We start from the raw sequence: 14609 nt of genomic DNA, 5'->3' as shown, positions 1-14609 counted from the left end.
GCCCTTTTAGTACAGTACTGCTTTAGAAAAAAAGTTAAATAAATAAAATAGTTAAATAAATAAAATAATATAGATAGTGTTGATGTGTGGTTTGTTAGTGCAATTGGAAACATGCAGTGTGCTTGATTAGGGTCCATAGGCAGCAGTGTAGTTTGGTACTTAAGTGACCTTGGAGCACACCACAGTGTGATGAATTGCCTCACAAATCAGGGGTACAATGTAATTAGTTAGTGTCTGTAAGTTGAAGTGAGATAGTGTCTATCAATAGGAATGCAGAGTGGTGTGTTAACATCCCTAAGATGCAGAGTGGTCAGTTAATGTTCATTGTTACTGAGATGCATTACAGAGTTACTATTCTGTTGGTTGGTGGGTGCCATTATTATCCAATGTGGTGTTTTAGCTTCTTTACTGTACAGTATGGAGTCCTATGTCATAATTTTTGTGGCTCTTATCTGTGATTGGAATGTAGTAGGCTGTGCTTAATTTGAGCTGCTGGTGGCTGGTGGAGCCCCTGGCACTCATTTTTGGGGGCCAGCTCTTATTTTTCTTCATAAGATACTTACATAGAGGGACAAACACACAAAGGGGAAAGAAAGTGGAAGAGAAAGACCGAAAAACCATCACAAAAGGAAAACGTAGGAACCTACAGGTATGAAATGGATTCAAGTCTACAGAGTCTGGGTATTCGCTCTGCCGACATTTAATGGCAATCACAGCAGGCTTCTGAGCAGAGCTTTGGGCACCATCACTCATTCTTTTACAAATTAAGCACTGGTGGTGGATTAGGGTCCCTGAAATGCAGTGTGATTATGTAATAGATTGTGGTCATCAACTACCACCAAGGCCCATATTTGAGAAAAAGTGGCACATCAGCTGTGCTGCGCCAATTCTCTTGCGCCCCAATCCCCACCAGCACCTAATGACATCATGGTTGCAGCGTATTTATAAGACGGCGCACCATGGCGGTCATTAGCACAATAGCATCAATATTTTTGCCGCTATTGTGGAGCTTTGCTATACTAGTGTCAAAAATGTCAACGCTAGTGCAGCAAAGTGCAAGGAAGCCAAAAGGTTAATATGGGTGTGTCATTTTAAAGCCTGCACTGAGTAGACCTTAAAAATGATGCTAAAAATGGCACAGTGAAATCTTTTAAATTTCACTGCACCATTTTTGCAGGCCTCCTAGTGCTGGAACGCCCCCCTTGCATACATGCTGACTGGCTCAGGCATAATGTGGCGCAAGGGGTTACAAAGTGGCACTTTGTAAATATAGCGTGGCAGAAAAGCCGCCTTAGGGCTGCCTTAGTGTAAAAAAAATGACACTATGGCAGTGCTAAGGTGGCCCCAGTGGCTATTAAATATATTCCCAAGTTTCATGTTTTACAACTTGTGTTTTTTACATGTTTTACACTATCATCAAAGGGAATACTCTGCCAGCAATACCTAAAAATCCCAGATCAACTTTCTCTCTCTTGATCTTTCTTTCCCTCTCTTTCTCTAGGTTACTTGGCGATGCATAGAGCAGTATTTGTTGTTCATAAATTGTGCTGGCAGCGAGAGATTAGTCCCTCTACCACAGTTAAAACAGTTATTCGCTGGTATATTCTGTATATTCATATCCATACGCACGTTATTGGCTGCGTTTTTACAATTTCAGAAGCTGGAATATCGGGATGGTGGCACGCCAGAATAATTCAAATATTGTCTGAAAATCTTTCAAGAAAATTGGAATAGCTTAGTACATGGAGTAGGCATTGATGCAATGACACACTTTCGAACAGTTTACAAATTGAAATAGTGGCCATATTAAAACAAATTATTTCCAAGGTCCTTACATAAATATAAACTGTACTTTTGATTGGCAGGTGTCAGTTTAGGTTTGAATATTTATTGAAGGATGCTATTTCTGAAGTGAGATCCCTCTTGTGAAAAACACTTTGAACCTCCAATATTGTACAGCTGGTCTCCTTTCTGCCTTTTACAGCGATCTTATTACCATACGGCCATCTATATCATATTATATCAGTTCTATATTCTTAGACTAATGTTTCTAGCACAGTAAACCCAGTTTTATGGCTTAATCCTTCCAGTCTTTCTGATACAATATCTGTCTTTGGAATTTCAATATGCGTAAGGTATGGCTACTACTGAAACACTGACAGGCCCCCTGGGCGGGGAGTCATTGGAGATGCCTGGGACCTTCCGTCCCACCTGTTAAATGGCACTCTCTTGGCCCACTGACGGTTCAGAACTCACTGGTGGCACACAGTTGCCACTCTCCAATAGCATCAGTTTGCAATTGTGTCTGCATCTGTGAATCGTGCCACGGTACAGGATAAAGATGTTCGCTAGTGCGCATGGGACAACCATCCCATGCAAATGTGGAAATACCCATTCTATATCATGTGAGCTGCACAAGCATCTGCGGAATGTGGAAGTGCCCAGGGAGTACAAAAAGCAGACATACCTATCCTCTGTGATCCGAGGGCCCTTCTGGAACATGCCCTAGATAGCTCAGATCACATCTTGCTAAGAGTTAGCTTCAAGTGCAACGCATTCCAGATTACGTAAAAAGTATTGTAATTTCTGCTTGCTTGATTTTCTAGTCAGTTAAGTTGTCTGATATTTCCAACAGAGGCCTGTTTCATGCACTTTGTTGGACTTTGCCAGATCTGAAGTTCTACAGTTCTGGATTAGGTGAAAGATGCCACATCTCTTCACACTTGAATCATATGTCCACCAGATCATTTTCTCCAAAGCCTTTCAAACATTGCATTTATTCTTGCTAAAGCGTTTGCGGGTCGTAAGAAACAATTGAGGTGAGATAAAATAGAGTACATTTAGGGGCGGATTTACTAACATTTTGTGCTCGGTTTGCACCACAAAAGTGACGCAAGCCAATGCAAAATGTTTGAAAAGATGCTTGAGAGAAATGCAAAACAGAGCTTTGAATTGCTTTATGTTGCTTTACGTCAAGGCAATGCCATGGGGTTGATGGTTGGTACCTGGGCCTTCCCATGCAAACACCCATGGTTTTTGATACAAAGTTCTATTTCCTAAAAATAGCAGACAGGCCAAAAATAACTCCTCTTTGATCCAGACATTAAAAATGAGAAAAGTTTGTATTTCTTCAATCGTGTCTGACTTTGCCTGTTTGCTGTACTACACAGCACACATCCAAAGTTGGAAAAGTTTTAAAGAACTTCCATACATACTATTTGGTACTGGAAGGATACCGTCCCAGCCCAAAACATATTCTCCATGTGATGGAGACACTATAGTGCAAAGGTGTGTGCATGGGGCTAGACAGTCTGATTGTGTGCTGTCACTAGAAAGGGAGCAGGACTGAGCCATATCTCAGGAGATATAGCACTGTCTTGTTCTTTCCCTCTTATGAAACTCAGCACAAAGCATTTTCGTTTTTAGTAAATTATCCCTTAGAGTGTAAATGTATCCCTTGGAGTTTGGCTAAATAATTAGCTTCCCTCAAATATTTTTTTTCACTGTTTTTTTATGAGTTTTTTTAATTGTTATTACTCTAAGTGTATTCACAAGAGATTACTGCATAAGCAAGTGAGGATGTACAGAATATATGTCATACCGTCTGAACTTTTATTCGTACAACTTCTGGCAAATATCTAATAGAATCAGGAGAAAAATACTCAAACTTCATTGTCAATCTTTTCACAGTTAATGTTTGATCTCTACTATAATCATAAATGTTGTGGTAGGAAAGAGATCACCAAAGAAAATTCAAACCTCAATCTGTTTTACCATCAAAAACATTAACTTGATCCAAAAGTCAATGAAGCTGCTGCCCTGTGTGTGTGGGCAAGAGCAGGGTTCTAGATGATGAATGAAAGGTGAGGAGCTATCAACAATGGAGCAGGTGCAGTGTCACGGGACCTGTAAGAATGGCCCACTTTACCTTAATTAGTGGCTTTTTTAACTACCAAACCAGTGTTGGGGTCCCACGTTTCTTGCCTGCATTAAGGCCCATGGTGACTCTACTATGTCACTGAGAAACAAGCTATCTTATGGAACCAAAGAAAATTAATAATCCAATCCTCTACATCAAGGACAAGAGGACCCCAGACTGATAAATTCTGAATCAAGGATAAGCAGTCTGGGCAGAATTTATTCCGCCTTTTAATGGTCTCATCCATAGAACTCAAGCCCTAATTTTTTTTTTTTTGTGGATGACAATTATACCCACCAGACTGGACTAACAAAGAGCTCATGTGTTCTGAAAAAGACACTGAGGTGGACTGGGAGGGGGGTTTAGGTTTTTCAGGGTGGTGGTATCTATAAGTGAGTCAGAAGCTGTGAGTTAGGAAAACAGTTACCTAGCGCAAAAGCAGTGATTTGTGTATGATTACTGTTTGTAGGCTTCTTTCTCAGAACATTTATACAGTGCACTTTACTGTATGTTTTAGTAACTTGGGTATCACAGTCATATAGGCCATGATTATCATTACATAGGATTATAACTTCAATTATAACAAGCGCTGTGTTCCCACACCAGGATTTTCAGGTGCAAAGACACCAGACTTTACCAGCCAGTAAAATCACAAGAGACTATCTGGTCTAGACTAGACCCTCACTCACAGCACTGGGGAGCAAAGAATTCCTGCCCTCTGACACCCTCCTGCCTATTGCTCCACACAGGCCCCCAATTCTCATTTACCACCTTCTCAAGGCAGGTGAAAAATGGGAACATTAATGACCATGAAAAAAGGAATACAATGCATAATATGACCATGAAGAATAAGATGTGCATGGTTAACTAGTGTTCCGTGGCTTTAACTTATAATTGCATTATAGTGGTAGAGTGTTACCGCACTGTACTGGTGTATGTAGGCATGGAGTCGGCACCTGCACCCATAACATGACAGGGTTTGATATAGGGATGGGAATAGGAGCCTGAGAGCTTTAACTGTTTCCAAGGTGCTGTTGGAGCAGATTCACTGCACGCCAAATTAAAGGCACCCCTAACTTTACTTTAATCAGATCTCCAACATTTCACTAGATCGTAGACAGTGTTGAACTTCAATTTAATGAAGTAATGTGTCCCCGTGTTAAAGCACCCCCCAAAGCATCAAAATCAATCAAATAGAATGCCATTATATAAAGCCAATTTAAGAATAATTTTGTGCCACTCCATAACTGAGTTCTAGATCAATGGAAAGTTAAATGGTTTTATTATAAAAATCGAAAATAAGTTGTACAGACTACATGCCACGAAGGCTCTCAATGCAGAGTTATACGGAGTATATAAAAATCTGAAAATATTGTAAGTCTCAATGGGCAGTTACACCCAAAAGGATTTGGACAGTATCCCTAGTAGCATTAAGGCAACTTCTGGATCAACCCCAAAATCAAGTTTTTATACACAATTCTTGCATAGAAAATGAGAGCCTTTGCAGAATCATCATGGTGTGTGCAAATGTATCATTTCTTTAGCAAATCAGAGCAGAAGTTAAATAAACATCACATTACCTTAATATCATAGGACCAGCCCATTACATGAATAATAATTCAGCAGACTCTGTGCTACTGGCATCCTGAGATATTTGAACAATTTGCACTTTTCATTGTTACTCTTTTTTGTTGAATATGTCACAGTGAAGAAACAGAAGACATAATAATATGTTGTGGATTACATCTGAACTAGAGAAAGGTCACCATGAGCAGAACAAGAATAACAATGGAAATATCTTAATATATAATCAGCTTGTCTGTGTGTCACAAAGCTAATGGGGGGAGAAACAGTGTGTAAATGCATACTGACTTTGTTAATGATACACAAAACTTTCCTTTTACAGTACCTCCACAGAGAGTATTTGTAAAGTATCTCTGTTTTGGGTGAGATGGAGAGGGAAGAAGCAATTTAATGCATAGGGTTTAGCCTTCAGCAGTGGTGTCAGTGATGTTCTTGAAATTGTGTTGTTTAATTTTGTTCCACAGATTCGTTAACTGCACATTTTAAATTACATACACTCCTATAAAGATCAGATTGTAATTTGCTCCCTCTTCCTTCTTTTATTTCCATAGCAATGAACACTAGCCTGAGAGAGGTGGCCGAGAAAAGACATATTTAATAAAGCATGGCTTTCTCCTTTTCCAGTCAGGTGCCACTGCTCTTTACTTCGCTGCTCAACAAGGCCATGATGACATTGTCAACTTACTTTTTCAAGCAGGAGCCTCCACTGAATTCACAACAAAGGTAAGCGATATGGCTGCAGTGGAGAGACAAACCCAGGCAAGATTGTCAGTTTTCCATTTTGTCTCTAGACAATGGGCCTGATTAGGACCTTGGCGGATGGGAAACTCCGTCACAAACTTGATGGATTTCCCGCCCGCCATTTTACAGGTTCCATAGGATATAATGGAACTTGTAAGACGATGGAAGGAATATCCGTCACCTTTGTGGAGGTGTATCCCATCCACCAAAGTTGTAATCATGCCCTAAACCAGGAAGATAGTGGGTAACCAGGCTTTCAGGGGAGCAGCCCTGAATGCACCTTGCTTCTTTGGCTCAATGTTATATACGATGCAGATACTACCTACAAGCCTTAATAAGATCGCTTGATCATTTTTACAACTAATGACTTGTGAAGCTGTTGTTGCAATTTTAAATTTGATTGTCCTTTCCTTGCCTGCGACCATGGCTCATGCAACTGAACGTTGTCCGCTGACAAACACGGTGCTCTGAAATCAGATCACTGCAAAGCAGGCTCTGAAATCAGATCTCTGCAAGGCATGCTCTGCCTTCCATCCTCCATGATATTATTTTGACATGGAAGAAACACATAGCAGTGACTTAAATATCATTAAAATGTACTTCAATTTCATAACAAATGTGGATTCCTGTTTAAAGTTACACAACTCACGTTTTATGATGCAAAACATTATATCCAAGAAGTTACACTCACTTTATATACTGTATGTTATAATGTTCTTACCAAGTCATTTTGGATTAATTGAAATACAAACTGGAATAAAATCACCCTGCCAAGTCTTAAATTGCACTCTATTCCGATATTAAGTGACATAATTATGTTTCACGTGGATTACTTTATAGGCCTTCCTCAATTTACTGTATTTCCATTAAACATTTCACACCATGCACACACACTGAATCTTTACAAAATATTTTCTTAAGTTGTGAGCTAAGCTGTCATTAGTGAGATGTGAGGTGATTGGAAATTCACGAGTTCGAAGGCTTTCAGTGCCGACTCTCTTTACACACTATTCTTTTGGATATTAAAACAATTTGGACAAAATGTGTAATATTCAGAAATTAACCGAAAATGTCTTAAAGATGTGGAAATACAAGGATCACAGAATCTGGTACCACCGCTGTTGTGTATTGTGACCACAAAAAAATATTTCCAAACTTCCTCAGGCAGGTCAAAGATACGGGAGAATTCACCTGCGTCGTATCCCAGAAAAGCAGAAGCAGTAAGGCCGTGGTTATGCTGACACCACCTTTGCTCTACACCATCATTCCAACTGTGACTTCCCCGAAAGGCCGCAGGTCTCAGGAAGTAGTGATGTGCTGCCTGATGACATGAAGCATGGTTGCACCTAGCACTACAGAGCACCAAATTCTGCAAATTTGGAGGTGATGCTTTTATCACCCTCTCTGTGTTGGCCGTGGACTATGGGTGCCAAGGTCAGTCACGTGGCTTCCACAGTGTATGACAGGCCATATCTGTGTTTGTGGCATCACCGCCTGGGCCAACATGCAGGAAATGTTTTAACCCTTTCAGCAACATTTTTGTTGAGGGTATCACCCACCTTTTTAAGCAGCCCACGGAATCATTATTCAATAATAGGGGTGTATATTATTTTATGTATTTTTCTCCATTACAGACATCTTTTAGACATCTGCAACAGTCTTTAGGTAGAACTAAAAATGTGCTTTTTCCTGAAAACCCTTCTCTTTATGCCACGTTTAGTGACATTCTGTTTTGAAGGTATGCTACAGGGAAGAGCAAAAACTCCTATGAGGATTAAAATGTAATACATACTATAATCGTTCACTTTTAAGAAATTCTTTCCCCCATGTCTAATCACCATGCAAATTGAAATTAAAATTGAATAAAATTTGAAAGAATCAAATGACTGCCACATTATGCACAGCTGCAGTAAACAATGCAAAATGTATTAAGAAATTAAAAGAAGTTATTTGCTATGTTTGAGTTCAGTGCTTAACTTGCAAAAGAAAGTGTGCTGGTGCCCTGAGTTCTGCTCAAAAATCCGCTGCTGGTGCAATTGAATGTCTGTACTCAATTACAAGGCTGAGTAATCTCAAATACACCCCAGGCCTCTTTAATCCACTACCACACACACCCGCCCATTTATCTCATTATGCCATGTTCCTGTTTTGTGCTTTTGTGATGGTTGTCCATCTTTCTCTTCTTCCATCTTTCTGATTTGAGAGTTTTTCCCTCTCCCTCTTGGGAAACACCCGATGACAAAAATAAGTGCCGGTCCAATAAATGAGTGCTGGTGGCCCCAACCGGCAACCACTGGCTCAAATTAAAATACACATAAGTTGACCATAACTACAGGGTCACTATCGCTGACTACAATGGTTGTGTGTGCTGGAGTGTTTGCTGAAAACCAGACAACTTGTCAGGGAAATCCCAGCTGTCTTTAACTTAGGTCGATGGATCTTTTACATTGATGGATATTATTCAGGAGTTGTGGATCACATTAGATTTATCATACCAATTTCTAAATTCACCTTCAGTCAATAAAGTGAGTTTGATATGAGTTAATTGGTTTTAATCTTCAACTTATTTTAGTAGTTCATCTTTATTAAAGTCACAAAAGAAAGTTTATTAATCTGTCATTCAAATTTTATTTAAAAATCAATCAATAAAGTTATCAATAAATCACAATAAAATGCAATAAGCACATTCCATAAAGGAAAGAATCCCTATTCTAAGAATGAGAATGAAAAGGTGTCAGTTTCAGAAACCCATAAAAAGTTCTGATTTCAAGAGAAATCAAGTACAAAGCATAAAGGTTCAGCATCAAAGGTCAGCTCAATAGTTCAAAAATCTATCAAAGCAGAACTTCTTGTGAAGAGGTTCAAGAAACTCAGTAGAGTCTCCAGCATGTATGGAATGGCATGGGCATAAAAAGTTATATGAGAGTAAATGTATGTGGAATGACTTAGTCTAGGAGCACACACGATTATAGACACACCAAATCAGTGTTGCAAACTTGTTGCTTTTCTTTCTTCAGTTGACCAATAAGCTTTTGATGCACCCATGGAACATGTTCACTCCTCGTCTTTTCACAGGAATACAATAGACTTCATACAGAACTTCTAAGGCCACAACTATGTATTATTGTGTAACTATTTTGTCTAGATTATCATGATTTATCCACCTTTTCTTGAACTTTAATATCAATCTTTCTAAATAACAAGTATATTCATTAACCAACAGTAGCCTTCTAGAAGTAGACACATCTGTATGAACGGAAAGAAAACATATTGCATAACAAATATTCATTGTGAAAAGCAAGTCTTTCAAAAGGTCAATATCAAGCCTTGTACTAATTCTACAATTATTTTAGTTCTTGTTAACTATAAGATGGCAGGGTTTTAGTATCTCAGGCTTAGCACATTTAAGTATGATTGCCTACTACAATTTTTGCATCTAACACAGGTTTTAGGCAATATTAACTATTATACAATATTTTAGCATTGTTTCTCGACATTTTAAAATCTGTCTTCATGTGTCTCTAAATCGAAGTCAGTTATATATACCTACATGTTCGATGGCATGTGTAGCTGCAGATACACATGCTGTGCACATCCCGCCATCTGGTGTTGGGCTCGGAGTGTTACAAGTTGTTTTTCTTCGAAGAAGTCTTTTCGAGTCACGAGACCGAGGGACTCCTCCCATTTCGACTCCATTGCGCATGGGCGTCGACTCCATCTTAGATTGTTTTTTTTCCGCCATCGGGTTCGGACGTGTTCCTTTTCGCTCCGTGTTTCGGGTCGGAAAGTTAGTTAGAATCTCGGAAAAATCATCGGTATTGTTTGCGTTCGGTATCGGGTTAGTTACAACAGATCAACACCGAATTGAGAAGAGCTCCGGTGGCCCTTTGGGGTTTTTTCCGATCCCCGTCGGGGCCTGGTCGGCCCGGCCACGTCTCTCTTCAAGGCTGATGGAACGGACCCCATTCCGCTTCTGTCCAAAATGCCATAACAAGTATCCATATACATATCAACACCTGGTCTGTAACTTGTGTTTGTCACCAGAACACAAGGAGGATACTTGTGAGGCCTGTCGAGCGTTTCGGTCGAGGAAGACCCTCAGGGACCGAAGAGCAAGAAGACTGCAAATGGCGTCGGCGCCGACAGGACAAGGGTGTTTCGAGGAGGAGGAAGAAACATTCTCCATCCAGGATTCGGACTCGGAGGAGGTTGATCCCGAAGAAACGCCGAAAACCGTGACTAAGACGTCGAAACAAAAAACTCACGAAAAGACAGCCAAAGCCCAGGGGACGCCACCGCCAACAGGCCATGGCTTAACCCGAAAAGTAGGTGAGCGTCCATCGGCACCGAAAAAGGGCGAGCTGGTGTCGAAGTCATCCGACTCCGGTCGAGATACAGGCACGCAGCAATCTCGGGCCCAAGAGAGTGGCTCCGAAAAGATTGGGCACCGAGACAGCGGCAACGAAATTGGTCGGCACCGAGAGGGCACTACGCCGAAAAGCAAAAAGATTTTGTTGGAGCCGAAAAAAGCAGCAGAAAAGGTTTCGGTGCCAAAACATCCGGCCTCCGAACCAAAAATTAGTTCCTATTCAGAGGAACAAGGACTGTCCTCTCAAATGAAGACACACAGATTTGAAGAAGAATTACAGACAATAGAGCCAGATCACACGCAAAGGCGGCTCTTTATTCAGAAAGATACAGGGAAGATCAGCACTCTTCCTCCAATCAGAATGAAACGAAAACTTGCCTTCCAAGACAAGGACAAGGACAAACAGCCACAAGCAAAAGTGGCTAAACAAATAACACCACCACCATCCCCACATCACTCTCCACAACTATCACCGGTAGCCACTCCACCAATGAGGCAATCCCCAACACATACGGGGATGAGTCAAGATGACCCTGACGCATGGGCACCAGTGTCAGACAATAGTCCTCAATGCTATCCAACAAGATCCTCGCCACCTGAGGATAGTACAGGCTACATTCAAGTGGTATCAAGGGCAGCAGCATCTCACAATGTCAGCCTTCACTCAGAACCCATTGAAGATGACTTCCTTTTTAATACACTGTCGTCTACGCACAGTCAATATCAAAGTCTGCCAATGTTGCCTGGAATGCTAAAACACTCCAAACAAGTGTTTGAAGAGCCTGTCAAAGGGAGAGCCATTACTCCAAGAGTAGATAAAAAAATATAAACCGCCACCAACAGACCCAGTGTACATCACACAACAGCTATCACCAGACTCTGTTGTAGTTGGAGCAGCGCGCAAAAGAGCCAACTCTCATACTTCAGGAGACGCGCCACCTCCAGATAAAGAGAGTAGAAAATTCGACGCAGCAGGCAAAAGGGTGGCGGCACAGGCAGCAAACCAGTGGCGTATTGCAAATTCGCAAGCTTTGCTAGCCAGATATGATAGGGCCCATTGGGTTGAGATGCAACACCTTATTGAACACTTGCCAAAGGAGTTCCAAAAAAGAGCGCAGCAAGTGGTAGAAGATGGACAAAATATCTCCAATAATCAAATTCGATCAGCAATGGATGCTGCAGACACAGCTGCTAGAACTGTCAACACAGCAGTAACAATAAGGAGGCATGCATGGCTGCGTACATCAGGATTTAAACCAGAGATACAGCAAGCTGTGCTGAATATGCCATTCAACGGACAGCAGTTGTTTGGGCCGGAGGTGGACACTGCAATTGAAAAACTTAAAAAAGACACTGACACGGCCAAAGCCATGGGCGCGCTCTACTCCCCGCAGAGCAGAGGCACATTTCGAAAAACACAATTTCGAGGGGGGTTTCGAGGGCAAACCACAGAAGCCACAACCTCACAAACAAAGCCCACTTACCAGAGCCAGTATCAGCGGGGAGGTTTTCGGGGACAATATAGAGGAGGACAGTTTCAAAGAAACAGAGGAAAGTTCCAAAGTCCCAAAACTCCTCAAAACAAACAGTGACTTCAAGGTCACAAATCCCCAACACATAACACCTGTGGGGGGGAGACTAACCAAGTTTTACACATATTGGGAGGAAATAACAACAGACACTTGGGTCTTAGCAATTATCCAGCATGGTTATTGCATAGAATTTCTCAAATTCCCTCCAAACGTCCCACCGACAACACACAATATGTCAAAACAACATATAGATCTTCTAGGACTAGAAGTTCAGGCATTGCTTTAGAAAGAAGCAATAGAATTAGTACCAAAAGATCAATTAAACACAGTAGTTTACTCACTGTACTTCCTGATACCCAAAAAGGACAAGAGCCTGAGACCGATACTAGATCTCAGAACATTAAATACCTACATCAAATCAGACCATTTTCACATGGTTACTCTACAAGACGTAATCCCACTGCTCAAACAACAAGACTACATGACAACACTAGACCTAAAGGATGCATATTTCCATATACCAATACATCCTTCACACAGAAAGTACCTAAGGTTTGTATTCCAAGGGATACATTACAAATTCAAAGTGTTGCCATTCGGAATAACAACTGCGCCAAGAGTTTTTACAAAATGCCTGGCAGTAGTAGCTGCACATATCAGAAGGCAGCAAATACATGTGTTCCCATACCTAGACGATTGGTTAATCAAAACCAATACGCTAAAACGGTGTTCACAACACACAAAATATGTCATAGAAACCCTACACAAACTAGGTTTCTCAATCAACTACGCAAAGTCACACCTGCAGCCGTGCACCTTTTGAGCCCATGCACTCTCGTGAAATGCAATACTTAACGTGGAAAGTTGCATTTTTAATTGCCATCACATCTCTAAGAAGAGTGAGTGAAATTCAAGCGTTTACCATTCAAGAACCATTTATTCAAATACACAAAAATAAAGTTGTTCTACGAACAAATCCCAAATTTTTACCAAAAGTAATCTCACCGTTCCACTTGAATCAAACGGTAGAATTACCAGTGTTCTTCCCACAGCCAGATTCTGTAGCTGAAAGAGCACTACATACATTAGACATCAAAAGAGCACTAATGTACTACATTGACAGAACAAAACTAATTTGAAAGACAAAACAACTATTTATCGCCTTTCAAAAACCTCATACAGGAAATCCAATTTCAAAACAAGGCTTTGCTAGATGGATAGTTAGGTGCATTCAAACCTGCTCTCTTAAAGCTAAAAGAGAACTGCCTATTACACCAAAGGCACACTCAACCAGAAAGAAAGGTGCTACCATGGCCTTTCTAGGAAATATTCCAATGAACGAAATATGTAAGGCAGCAACATGGTCTACGCCTCATACATTTACCAAGCACTACTGTGTAGATGTGCTAACTGCACAACAAGCAACAGTAGGTCAAGCTGTACTAAGAGCATTATTTCAAACTACTTCAACTCCTACAGGCTGAACCACCGCTTTTGGGGAGATAACTGCTTACTAGTCTATGCACAGCATGTGTATCTGCAGCTACACATGCCATCGAACGGAAAATGTCACTTACCCAGTGTACATCTGTTCGTGGCATTAGTCGCTGCAGATTCACATGCGCCCACCCGCCTCCCCGGGAGCCTGTAGCCGTTTAGAAGTAGATCTTAAACATTTGTACATTTGTAAATAGATTACTTGAAACTTTATTATGTACATACGCATTCACTCCATTGCATGGGCACTATTACTTGCATACACAACTCCTACCTCACCCTCTGCGGGGAAAACAATCTAAGATGGAGTCGACGCCCATGTGCAATGGAGTCGAAATGGGAGGAGTCCCTCGGTCTCGTGACTCGAAAAGACTTCTTCGAAGAAAAACAACTTGTAACACTCCGAGCCCAACACCAGATGGCGGGATGTGCACAGCATGTGAATCTGCAGCGACTAATGCCACGAACAGATGTACACTGGGTAAGTGACATTTTCCTTATAGCACATCCTGAACGTCGCCTAATCCAACACTATAATGGCAAGTAGATTACTACTATTGTTACCACCATATAGGCCTAAGTAACCTCATTAACTTGTGTATTCATCTTCTTCATCTCATGTTGTATGAATGAATGTTTTTGTGAAGCTGATAACCAACTTGAAGAGAAATAAACTGAAGGTTTATTTAAAAGTAAGTATGAAAATTACCTTTTTGTTTAGCTTGGGTGCTATGGAACTGTAAAAATAACTCATCGCTCACATCCAGCTATCATTTATCCAAAAAATGCTTGGGGGAAAATGAGAATCTTTGTTATCATTTAAAATGGACTGTCTTTGCTAATATTGCTCACACAAGGGTTGCTATATAAAAATAATAAACCAAAGCTCATGATAACGATAAAATAAAATCAAGACATAAATGTTTTGATTAACGTGGACAAAATTTACATAGAGAAATATTTTGCA

At 40.7% G+C, this 14609-nt stretch overlaps 1 protein-coding gene across 1 annotated transcript in view; it reads left to right on the top strand.

Annotated features, from left to right (window-relative positions):
- Positions 1 to 14609, top strand: part of ANKRD29 (ankyrin repeat domain 29) — a 585479-nt gene that overhangs the window by 313150 nt on the left and 257720 nt on the right. The window contains exon 4 of the mRNA XM_069220024.1: positions 6128 to 6226. Coding sequence (XP_069076125.1) covers positions 6128 to 6226 — 99 coding nt within the window. The remainder of the gene's footprint in view (positions 1 to 6127; positions 6227 to 14609) is intronic.

Source organism: Pleurodeles waltl, chromosome 2_2 (assembly GCF_031143425.1).
Source record: "Pleurodeles waltl isolate 20211129_DDA chromosome 2_2, aPleWal1.hap1.20221129, whole genome shotgun sequence".
NCBI lineage: Eukaryota > Metazoa > Chordata > Amphibia > Caudata > Salamandridae > Pleurodeles > Pleurodeles waltl.
This window is presented reverse-complemented; position numbering and strand designations above follow the sequence as displayed.